At 42.1% G+C, this 13,442-nt stretch overlaps 1 protein-coding gene across 2 annotated transcripts in view; it reads right to left on the bottom strand.

The window, feature by feature from the left end:
* LOC139532204 (neuroligin-4, X-linked-like) overlaps positions 1 to 13,442 on the bottom strand; it is a 77,797-nt gene that overhangs the window by 38,017 nt on the left and 26,338 nt on the right. For both annotated transcript variants that reach the window (XM_071329521.1, XM_071329522.1), the window contains one exon: positions 12,500 to 12,652. In XM_071329521.1, coding sequence (XP_071185622.1) covers positions 12,500 to 12,652 — 153 coding nt within the window. The remainder of the gene's footprint in view (positions 1 to 12,499; positions 12,653 to 13,442) is intronic.

Genomic DNA, 13,442 nt, shown 5'->3' with positions numbered 1-13,442 from the left:
TCTATCAAGTCTTAGTGGTGTGTCTATGGCCAACAATAGCAAGCCCCAGCAGAATGTACTGGCAAATGTTCCAGACAGAATAAAGCCATGACCTCCTGGATGTTCCTATCGTATAGGAAGAGCCTGAAGAAATACAATATCATATCCTTTCTGAAGATATTATACGACAAAATGGCCCTGACATTTCAGAGCAGTATGAGGCAAAGATAATTGTGTAGCCTATGTTTGTTTAACTGTAGAGGACAGAGTGAACCATTAGATGGTATCTTAAAATGCATTCGAAGATGTATTTTGGGGCTATATTTAAACCTTTTTAAGACTTTTCTTTCAGGTTATACACATCTTGTACTGTATGTGCCCAGTTCATGATCACATTTTACTCACTGAATACAGTGGTAAAGGAAGGAACAAACTAGCAGAGATAACATTTAAAAGGAAAGACTGGAACGCTTTAAACACAAAGTTGATTCATGTTGATTTATTGCAGTAAACTAGCATCTGTATTTAGCTGTCAGAAAAATACAGTTTGTTCCTTACTGGGGTTAAAATGTTGTTGCTTTGTATTTCCAAGTGAGATAACTGGTAAACGTTATATTCAGTGGCAATATTTTTCAAAATAATAAGTTAAAAGAATAACATTTTAAAAAGTAGGCATATGTAAAACGTCTGCAGTATATCATTGACTTAGTACCCAAATGCTATGATAAAATCTGTCACCCGAAGTAAACAACATAGCATTTAGAAGATTTTTAACGCATGCAAAGAGAATATCTCAAGTGTCCTTAATTAGCAATGTAACGCGGTCCTTTAACAACCAGGCATAAATCCACATTCTTAAACTTTGTCTTAAATCATCTTTTCATTACGTTCTTCATCTTTTTTTCTTTTTTTTACGTTCTCCCTACTTCTCAACAAGTAGCTTCTTTGAACAATACTTAAAAGCCGGCGGGATCAATATTTTCCAGCACGCACCCAGGAAAAGTGCTAATCGGATTCAAGCTCATGAAATTAAAATGACTCAGCAGGGATCAGGCTGTAATTAGTGTCAAGCTATTAACTTTCTTTCATATGTCTGTAAACTGAATACTTAAACATTGACTTTACTTGAATCATGAACATCCTACACAAACTGAACGGCACTATAGACTTCATTTTAATCAGAGTGCCATACATGCCCTGCATCGATATGTGTTATGAGAACACATAAGGCACATCAACTATAATCCCCTGACATGGGAATACCATACTCATCAACAAATCAAACACATCTTTAACCAAGCACGATCTAGAAAAATCCATTATCTGCAAAACAGTGATTTTTTTTACATAAAGCCGAAGTACCTGTTGCATCTCCCTGGTACTTAAGTGCCATAATTTTTCAGATATCAAGAATAATCTATTCTCTCCTCATTTCCAGAGTTATACAGCCAGGCCGTACTGCGTGTGGCTTTGCTGTCATTTAAGTGCTCATCTAGGTGCCGTTGTACTGTCATAATTCAAAATGTCTTCATCCCTTACTTGTGTAGAACATCACAGCAACGTTGACAACACTCGTAGAAAAATAAAATTGCCTATCGAGAACCTTAAAGGGTTCTTTGGCTGTCCCCACAGGTACATGTACAGTTCACAACCTGATCAAATAATCCCTGTGTCTATATGGCTATGGAAGGAAATATCCCTTCTCTCATTTCCATACCACTTTCGCCTGAGTGTAGGAATAAGCGTGAACAGATAAGAGCATTTTCGTAATATCCTCTAAAAGAAGCTTAAGAAGTCTACACTGGATGAAGCGCTGTGTCTCTGATGTTACCAGGGGCGCAAGTGGGGGGGACATCATTTAAATTGTTCTTATCTAGTCGGATAAACACTCCAAACAGCCTACCCGACCGCTCGGAGGCGTCCGCATGGTCCTAAAGCACACGTGGCCTAGTTTTCTATCACATTCCAATTATAAAACTGATGGGGGACAAAAATGACATTTCATCATTTTATTTACCTTTATTTTATTTCACTAGGCAAGTCAGTAAAGAACAAATTCTTATTTTCAATGACGGCCTAGGAACAGGGGGTTAACTGCCTTGTTCAGGGGCAAAACGACAGCTTTGTACCTTGTCAGCTCGGGGATTTGATCTTGCAACCTTTCAGTTACTAGTCCAACGCTCTAACCACTAGGCTACGCTGCCGCCCCACAGCTGGGGGGTTGGGGGTCCCCCCCCCCCGTCCCCAGTGAAAATTGCACACCTGGATGTTACGGGCGAAGTAGACTATTTGAAGGAATAGTATCCAACTAAGTGAGATATAGGATGTTTCACACTGCCCGGTCTTCAATCATGTAGGGGAGAGAAGAGGATGATAAAAAGGCGTCTAACATTTAAAAAATGTAGATGTTGGTTGTGTCAATAGCTAAATGTAGCAGAAAATCTAGAATATGATTGAAATCATGCCTCCTACAGTATACATAATGCAGTGTAATTAGTGTAATTTTGTGTAAAATTACACTATCTAGTCTTGCTCAATTCCTTTCCTCAGTGTTAATACATTGCCAGTCTGTCACTGTTAAATTGAGTCTTCATCACCACCTCAGGAACTGAAGCATTTTAACACTTTGAGCTTTGCAAATAAACAAAACTCTGAACATGAATATGCAAGACATTTTACACTGCTAAATTGTGATGCTTAGAGGCTCCCAAAACCTTTAAAAAATGAATACTGTTTAAGAGAAGGTCAAACACAAAACATTTTCTCTCATTTCCTAGCTTTTACAATAAGACTACAGCACAGCTGAGCAGAAATGAACAGCATCAGTACTGGTACTACACTGGGAGTTGACATAATAATAATATTAATAATAATAATAATAATGATGATGATGATGATGATGATGAAGATCAACTTAATAACAATAATATGACAACCTTTCTTCACTATTCCCTTACATATACAAGTGTATGGCCATATTTCAGTAAACCGCAACAGGAAATCATATCTGGGTTGCAACTCATGTGGCTTAATATAGCTGTAACGTCACAGATATTTAGAACCTGTATGCGTATTCAATTCAGTGCCACTCTACAGCGAAGTCCCATACTGTGGAACCGTAACATTGAGCGATATACGTTTATTGTTGCTTGGTGGGGTGGGTTCTGATTTAATCTGTCTCTTGATGTCTTCTAAGGTCAACGGACTCACTGTAATCTCAGAACGATAGTGATCATCAACTGATGACGCGTTTGCTATGTTAAACCCGTCTTGTGGTTTTAGGCTCTTTTTGTTACTCTCTGACAATTACGTTTATACGTAAAACTGTAAGAGACACATTATATATATTTTTTTGCAACTATAGAAAACACTATCCACAAGAAACATGCAGGCACACCCACCCACCACACTCGCCTAGGCTTCTACTGCTTCACATTACAGCTGGTATAATAGCAATTGAACCTGGAGCGTGTGGGTCGTGAAATGTGCGACCTCCAAACACGGAGGGAGTCACGGGGAGAAATAGACTGTGATGACCTGGTGTTGTTCAGCCGCACAGTCCGCCATAATGGTTAACCCAGAGGTGTAAACATTGCCACCATCCTTACCCGTTTACTAGCCCCCAGCAGAATCAAATCAACTCCCCATTGTGTTGTGACTGTCAAACCTAAACAGCTATTACGGCCACCACGCCATTCCACTTAGCCATTTGCAAATCAGTCATTTTTCGTCAGTCTGAGTCCCATTTAAAAATGTTTACCGTGGCATTTTCCATCCTGCCTCATTATCCACCAGACTGGATAGCGGCGGCTGAAGCTTTTTTAAACCATGGAGGGAGATGAGCGAGCGATGCTCGGTCATATCAACCGATTGTAATTGCCAAAATTCAATGCAGCGTGCAATTCCATTCCCTATACTCTGTGTACCAGACCACTTACTTAAAACAAACTGTACAGGATAAACAATGCATTAGGGAGAGGAAAGGAAGACAGAGAGGGTGAGAGAGGAGGGCATCAGCCATGCACTCATCCTCTGGCGTAACAAAAAAGGATGCTTTCAGAGAACGTGGAGATTTACTGAGCCACTGACCAAATCAATTTAAAATACCACCCAACTTTCTTTCTTTTTATCATCCCTCGATCTTTCTACTTTTTCTACTTCTGAGATTCAGTATATGCTGTCATCAGTACAACTCTTTGTGTTTGTGTGTGTGTGTGTGTGTGTGTGTGTGTGTGTGTGTGTGTGTGTGTGTGTGTGTGTGTGTGTGTGTGTGTGTGTGTGTGTGTGTGTGTGTGTGTGTGTGTGTGTGTGTGTGTGTGTGTGTGTGTGTGTGTGTGTGTGTGTGTGTGTGTGTGTGTAATATCTGTATGTGTATGTAATGTGTGGTGTAAGTGTGTGCGCGTGCGTTCGTTTGTGCGTGCGTGTGTGTGTGTGTTGATCCACACACTGATGATGTCCATGTCCCATCTCTCCATCTGGGCCTGTGTGGCACTACCCAAATCTCTCCAGTGCATCTGGTGTACTGTAGCTTTGCTTGACACAACTGTGTCAGCTCAAAAGCTAAGAAAACACTTCAAGGTGAATGAATGTGAATGTGATAAAATATCTCTGGCGGTCTTGGAGAGAGCCTGCATGCCCACTTCCATAAAAACATAGCTGGCTTGTGTGTCACGTTCTGACCTTAGTTTCTTTTTACGTCTTTGTGTTAGGTTGGTCAGGGTGTGAGTTTGGGTGGGTAGTCTATGTTCTGTTTTCTATGTTGTATTTCTATGTCTGGCCTGATATGGTTCTCAATCAGAGGCAGCTGTCGATCGTTGTCTCTGATTGAGAATCATATTTAGGTAGCCTGTTTTCCCACTATGGGTTGTGGGTGTTTATTTTCTGTCTAGTGTCTGTTCACCTCACAGAACTGTTTCTTTTTTCTTATCGTTGTTATTTTGTGTAGTGTTCAGTTTGAAATTAAAATATGACGAACACTTACCACGTTGCATTTTGGTCCTCCTCTCCTTCCACCAACGAGAATCGTTACATTGTGTGTTTAGCTACTGCCTATTTTTATATTTATATGCCTTATGAGAACATTCTTTTTGGCCAAGTAACTATTCTTTTCCCTGAAAGGAACATAGAGAAGAGACAGAAGATATCAATATCAATATATTTTAGTGTTTTGTTTACAATTACAATGGATGCTCTTCTACCGAACCATCATGACAGCAATGACCTTTAAAAGTGAACCTGTCTGCGATCAGCCTTATTTTGCTAAATATTGTTACAAAAAGCAGGACGTGAAAAGCTCAATCACACCCCTCCTCTAAAGGTCTTCCAAACAAAAACAATCTATTAATATTCACGATAAAAGCCAACCGTAATCCATAATGGTCTGACAATTACTCAGAAATAACTGTTAACTTTTTCATTTCTGATTTGCAAAGTCATGTTTAACAACTCCTTTGTTGTTGTAGTCATATGCTTTATTCATTCTTATCTAAAAGGTAAAAGTTCCAAAAAATAGTGATAATTAATTGTTATACATGGATCTGAATGAACCATTAAATAATAAACAAACAGTCAACATGACGCCAATGCCATTTTTATATACACTTACTGTATTTTACCAGGTAAGTTGACTGAGAATGTATTCTCTTTTACAATTATTTACCATTACTACAGTTTAAGTCCAAATCAACTAGTGTGAAATAAAGAACCAACTAGCCTAGTGGAGCACGAAATCAAACAAACAGTAGCTCAATGTGATTTATAACACACCATAAGAAAGGAAAAACTCACTCATTGAAATATTACATTTTAATGGTTTCAGAATATTCTGACCTACGCTGCTAAAAAAATACATTGCAACGTAAAGAACTTTTTTTAACTTTCTTCCACGATATGCCTTTTGAACCCGGCACCCGAAAACTTTTGAGCTGAGCACGTCAATTTCTCTTTCTATCTATCACACACCGCCATCTTCCCTGAGACACATCAGACCTGAATCTGATATAAAGGCTTTTGAAGAAGTAGGCATGAGACTGGGGAACATTTTCAAAAGGAGCGTAGTGAGAGAGGACCATTTGTCATGCTAACGAATGCTTTGCCCTCCTTTTCCTGCCCCGGCCCATTCCTTGCGTGTGCAGGCCTAAAGGAAATGTATGTATGTTTGTTTGTTTTCTCCTTTTTAAATGAGCTGGGGCTGCTGAAAGAGAGCTGACCAGTCATCAACACTGAGGCAGTTGGCTGCCTCTGTGTTCTCTTCCCTTCTCTGTCACGTCAAAGCGACCTCTCCTCTCTCCTTTCCGTGACTCAGAATTAGTGTGTTTATTGTACAGTATATGTCATGAACAGCCTCCCAGCCACACACATATTCTATTCCCAAACAAGGGTGATACGGCCGACATGTTGTCATCCCTCACTGGCTGGGGGAAATCAACAGGGGGTTCAGATCTCCTCCTGGCACTTAGCTGTCCTTGGCCCAGTGTGAGTGGAGTCAAGCAGGGTCCCCTTTAGGCCCCCTGGGGGGCCCCCTTTAGGCCCCCTGGGGGCCCCCAGGGCCACCACCAAAGACCAACAACAGCCCTAATAAAACACATCAGCATAGAGAAACCACAAAAAACATAGCAGTATATCTGTAGATAGTGGAAAAACAAATACTATGAGATGTTGTTGTGAGACACATCATTCACAGTCTCTCTCAGTTGTTGGCATAGACATTACAGACTTACAGTGCATTCGGAAGTATTTATAACCCCACATTTTGTTAAAATATAGCCTTATACTAAAATTGGTTAAATAAAAAATGTTCTTCATCAATCTACACACAATACCCCATAATGACAAAGTGAAAACAGGTTTTAAGAAATGTTGGCAAATGTATAAAAATATCTACGTAAGTATTCAGAACTTTTGCTATGAGACTCGAAATTGAGCTCAGGTGCATCCTGTTTCGATTGATCATCCTTGAGATGTTTCTACAAATTGATTGGAGTCCACCTGTGGTAAATTCAATTGATTGGTCATGATTTGGAAAGGCACACACCTGTCTATATAAGGTTGCACAGATGACAGTGCATGTCAGAGCAAAAACCAAGCCATGAGGTCAAAGGAGAGCTGTAGAGCTCCAAGACAGGATTGTGGCGAGGCACAGATCTGGGGAAGGGTACCAAAACATTTCTGCAGCATTGAAGGTCCCAAGAACACAGTGGCCATCATTCTTAAATGGAAGAAGTTTGGAACCACCAAGACTCTTCCTAGAGCTGGCTGCCCGGCCAAACTGAGCAATCTGGGGAGAAGGGCCTTGGTCAGGGAGGTGACAAAGAACCTGATGGTCACTCTGACAATGCTCCAGAGTTCCTCTGTGGAGATGGTAGAACCTTCCAGAAGGACAACCATCTCTGCAGCACTCCTCCAATCAGGCCTGTATGGTAGATTGGCCAGACGGTCAATGAAAGGCACATAACAGCCTGCTTGGAGTTTGCCAAAAGGTAACTAAAGGACTCTTAGACCATGCAAAACAAGATTCTCTGGTCTGGTGAAACCAAGATTGAACTCTTTGGCCTGTATGCCAAGCGTCACGTTTGGAGGAAACCTGACACCATCCCTACGGTGAAGCATGGTGGTGGCAGCATCATGCTGTGGGGATGTTTTCAGCGGCAGGGACTGGGCGACTAGTCAGGATCGAGGGAAAGATGAACGGAGCAAAGTATAGAGAGATCCTTGATGAAAACCTGTTCCAGAGCGCTCAGAACCTCAGAGTGGTTCATCTTCCAACAGGACAATGACCCTAAGCACCCAGCCAAGACAACGCAGGAGTGGCTTCGGGGCAAGTCTCTGAATATCCTTGAATGGCTCAGGAGGAGCCCGGACTTGAACCCGATCGAACATATCTGGAAATAGCTGTTCAGCGATGCTCCCAATCCAACCTGACAGAGCTTGAGAAGATTTGCAGAGAAGAATGGGAGAAACTCCCCAAATACACGTGTGCCAAACTTGTAGCATCATAACAAAGAAGACTTGAGGCTGTAATCACTGCCAAAGGAAAAAGTAGTGAATAAAGGGTCTGAATATGATATTTCAGTTTTTTATTTTAATACATTTGCAAAAATGTCTAAACCTGTTTTGGCTTTGTTATTATTGGGTATCGTGTGTAGATTGATGAGGAAAAAATACATTTTAATCAATTTTAGAATAAGGCTGTAACAAAATGTGGAAAAAGTCAAGGGTTCTGAATACTTTCCGAATGCACTGTATACCATACGGTATATATATTTAAAAAAACTACAACGATAGACACACAATTTTACATGACATTTTCTTTGATATAATAACATTGAATAAATGTAATGCTCTCTCTCGTAACACTCTTCACAGTGCAGGAAACTGCAGTTAAATATGTGTCATCTGACACAATCAGCAGGGGCAAGGAGGAAAAGAGGCTTCAAGCTGTATTTAATCTACGGAGACTGACAAGTCCTGCTGAGGCAGAGGCTATCCTAATATAGACACTGTATCGAGATCAATCAGCTATAATAATATTGTGCTGAAATTGTTCTCCTCGTCCAACTGAATAGGCCTGGAATCTGGGACATATCGTGTTCCCAAAACAATATTTCCATTCAATTCCAGATTCACCAGTAGAACAAACTATTGGTAATCCCCCGTTATATTTCCAGACCTTGTAGGGATGTAAAAGCCCTCATCTGGACCTATATCTGGACTGGATTAAGTCGGTATTTAATTGTATTTTAAGACCTAGATGCCAAACACTCAGAACCTGTTTTACCAGGCAGAGAGAGAGAGAGAGAGAGAGAGAGAGAGAGAGAGAGAGAGAGAGAGAGAGAGAGAGAGAGAGAGAGAGAGAGAGAGAGAGAGAGAGAGAGAGAGAGAGAGAGAGAGAGAGAGAGAGAGAGAGAGAGAGAGAGAGAGAGAGAGAGAGAGAGAGAGAGAGAGAGAGAGAGAGAGAGAGAGAGAGAGAGAGAGAGAGAGAGAGAGAGAGAGAGAGAGAGAGAGAGAGAGAGAGAGAGAGAGAGAGAGAGAGAGAGAGAGAGAGAGAGAGAGAGAGAGAGAGAGAGAGAGAGAGAGAGAGAGAGAGAGAGAGAGAGAGAGAGAGAGAGAGAGAGAGAGAGAGAGAGAGAGAGAGAGAGAGAGAGAGAGAGAGAGAGAGAGAGAGAGAGAGAGAGAGAGAGAGAGAGAGAGAGAGAGAGAGAGAGAGAGAGAGAGAGAGAGAGAGAGAGAGAGAGAGAGAGAGAGAGAGAGAGAGAGAGAGAGAGAGAGAGAGAGAGAGAGAGAGAGACAGACAGACAGACAGACAGACAGACAGACAGACAGACAGACAGACAGACAGACAGACAGACAGACAGACAGACAGACAGACAGACAGACAGACAGACAGACAGACAGACAGACAGACAGACAGACAGACAGACAGACAGAGGTGGAGAAGGTGTGGGGGAAGGTAAGGATAGAGAGGGTTAAGTGTAGGCAGCCAAGACACATGCGTCGGAATCAGGGAGACATCAGCAGGCCCCTCACGTCTCGCCATAATGGGATGGAGAGAGGAGGAGAGGAGCGGAGTGCCATGTGGCTCTGACACATCCCAGCTCAGAGTAATGGAGCTCAGGGAGAGCTCGTCAAACAGATCGGCCCATGTGGAGCTTGGACACAGATGGTGCAGTGTTACGAAAACAGCGTGGCAGCATGGCATGGTACCAACGCGGTCACAGCCAGGGCCAGCCACTGGAAACAGAGCCGGAGATGCTACACACACACGCACACACACACACACACACACACACACACACACACACTGCACAGATGACCCACCTACTGCTCTTGATTCCATCTCACACACACTCTGCTGCACTGACACCATGCCATCCTTCTGCGCGTTTGTGAGATTAAGAGGCTAAAGATACCATCCGTCACCATGATAGTTGGTTACATAATATAGCACTGGTTGGTTACATAATACAACACTTCTCTTGTTTATAAAATGAATTGATTCTTCAAACCAAGCGGAGTCTTATGTTAGTTTGAAATAAATGAACACACTATTCAGACATTAAACTATCTGAACACACTATTCATACATTAAACTATCTGAACACACTATTTAGACGTCAGACTACCTGAACACACTATTCAGGCGTTAGACTACCTGAACACACTATTCAGACGTTAGACTACCTGAACACACTATTCAGACGTCAGACTACCTGAACACACTATTCAGACGTCAGACTACCTGAACACACTATTCAGACGTCAGACTACCTGAACACACTATTCAGACGTCAGACTACCTGAACTCACTATTCAGACGTCAGACTACCTGAACACACTATTCAGACGTCAGACTACCTGAACACACTATTCAGACGTCAGACTACCTGAACTCACTATTCAGACGTCAGACTACCTGAACACACTATTCAGACGTCAGACTACCTGAACACACTATTCAGACGTCAGACTACCTGAACACACTATTCAGACGTCAGACTACCTGAACACACTATTCAGACGTCAGACTACCTGAACACACTATTCAGACGTCAGACTACCTGAACACACTATTCAGACGTCAGACTACCTGAACACACTATTCAGACGTCAGACTACCTGAACACACTATTCAGACGTCAGACTACCTGAAAACACTATTCAGACGTCAGACTACCTGAACACACTATTCAGACGTCAGACTACCTGAACTCACTATTCAGACGTCAGACTACCTGAACTCACTATTCAGACGTCAGACTACCTGAACACACTATTCAGACGTCAGACTACCTGAACACACTATTCAGACGTCAGACTACCTGAACTCACTATTCAGACGTCAGACTACCTGAACACACTATTCAGACGTCAGACTACCTGAACACACTATTCAGACGTCAGACTATCTAGCAAGAGACTGCCCAATGTTCTGGGAGAGGAAGTTGGTGCGTGTCTGAGGAGAATTTACATTCTGGTCCTTATCTTTATCTGGGATGAATACATTTCTATTTCTATGGCAGAATAGAGGCCATGTAGCTGAGGGATGCTCTAGCCTGAACCTCTACTCTGAGAGACACACAAACACATAGTGCATTTATAGGTACCCACAAAAATGTGCTGTGCGCACACACACACACACACACACACACACACACACACACACACACACACACACACACACACACACACACACACACACACACACACACACACACACACACACACACACACACACACACACACACACACACACACACACACACACACACACACACACACACACACACACACACACACACACACACACACACCCCTCATCTCTCTCCTCACCCAGTCTATCAAAGAAGCTGAGAGACAGACTTAACAAGGGCCTTCTTTCTCCTCTCTCTACGTTTTTTTTTCTTCTCTCCTCCGCAGTGCATACTTTTCCAGAACACCTTTTTCCCCTGGCTCTCAATCGCGAAACTAAATATAGCGAGCGGTGCAGACAGCTCAGCTTTATAGTAAATGGAAAGCAGAGCAGCAGTGGATACCGGGGTGTGAACAGGAATTGAACACCCTGGATGTAGCTTTGGTTTTCTTATGGGCTTAACAACACTTCAGCATCTTGGCCTCCATGAAACTACCAGGTTTAGTCTCAGCTCGTCCCCAGGCTCAATTATTACCGTGTGTAGACAGTGAGGTGTAGTACTCATAGACAGAGAGGTGTGACAGAGACAGAGACGGCTGGTGGACGAGATTAGGAGTTTATCCGAACACTGCAGAAAGAACTGCGAAATGTACTGTACAGTGGATTTAGAAAATAGACATGGATAAACCTTGCAGATGCTTCTGACTAATATAGCTGTTGGTAAAAATAGATCCATGAACAAAGCATAATGTGCGCCCACATAGTATAATCAAGACAGTATAGCTTGAGTTTGGATGTCTTCCAATTCGTAGGTCTAGTATAATTTGCTAAAGCATGCACAGTATCACCATGGACTGGGATGACAAAGCCTATCAGCTTGATAACCTCTCCGACACCATCGTCCCCAGACTTCATACTGGAGTTACAGGAGTTGATATGCTGGGGGAAAATAGCTTAATTCCATGTCGGAACATTTAACGTTGTGTTACCAGAAACCTCTCCTATTATAAATATTCTCTCCTACCATCACATTCTCCTCTCTTGGTCTATTAGAGCAATCTTATCTGAGATGTCAACTTCTGCCAAATCAGATAGAAGTAAAAACTAAATCTAAAAATTCTCTACTTTTTTACTCCCCATTCAATTTGTATGGGTTTATTTCCTGCTGTGCCATCAGTTGAGAAAATACTGAATTACAATCCAATATAATTTTACAAAGAATACACATTTTGAAAATACAAATTATACCACCTCACAATTTTAATCGCCAGCATTTACAGTACTGCAGCCAACCAAAACACACATCAAACGCACAACATGGACGAATCCATCAATCCATAGAATTCACAACACAAAGCGCCAAGAATACCCAAATGTTATGCTGTGACTTACCTAACACTCCGAGCCTGTAGTTTATGGTGATTACGATGACGTTTCCGTAGCTCGCCAGGATACTCCCATCGATCATGTTCCCCGTTCCCTCCATGTAGGATCCACCATGGATGTACACCATGACCGGCTTCAGCCCGTTCTCATCATGGATGTCTGGAAAGAAGAGCAACGAGCATGAGCGCCTGTAGATAACACAGAGTCTGGTAGTACGTCCCAAAGGGCACCCTGTTCCCTTAATAGTGCACTACTTTTGACCATCGCCCTATGGACCTTTGTCAAAAGTAGTGCAGGCTCCTACGCAGGGAATAGGGCGTCATTTGGTTGGTTAGGAAGGAGCCAGCCACATCCTTTACTTTGGATGCATACGTTATTTTTTTACATTTTAAAAATCAGCAGGCCAATGGAATATTGGTAGTTCAAAGTGGGTGTCATATGTAAACGCTATTGGACGAGATAGGTCCACTGTAAGTACTGTAGTATTGGAGATACTGTAAGAGGGGAAACTTGCCATTTTAGATATGTGATAGCGGCATCATTCTGCAGATATCAGGGTCTATGTTCTTGGAGTTACACCAACACACAAGGACTGTTTCCCAAATGGCACCATATTACCTATATAGTGCTCCACTTTTGAACAGAGTCCGTATATAGGGAATAGGGTGTAATTTGAGACACGGCCAAACATGACTGCTACAGTACAATTAGGCAGGGTGAGTACTTTATTTTGGAACTTCCCTACTCTGGTTCTGATTACAGCTGGTGATTAGTACATGTGTAGGAGTTGATTATAAATTAAGAGGGTAGAGCCTTAGCATGAGAGAAGATTGGAGAGGGATATCATGTTCCACAAACAACCAGCCTGCTAGTAGGATAAATCACAAGTCAGTTCAGCCAGCAGTCACAGGCCTCAATAGGGTGTTTTTCAATGACTTATAGTTGATTC

This window comes from Salvelinus alpinus, chromosome 10 (genome assembly GCF_045679555.1).
Source record: "Salvelinus alpinus chromosome 10, SLU_Salpinus.1, whole genome shotgun sequence".
NCBI classification, from domain to species: domain Eukaryota; kingdom Metazoa; phylum Chordata; class Actinopteri; order Salmoniformes; family Salmonidae; genus Salvelinus; species Salvelinus alpinus.
This window is presented reverse-complemented; position numbering and strand designations above follow the sequence as displayed.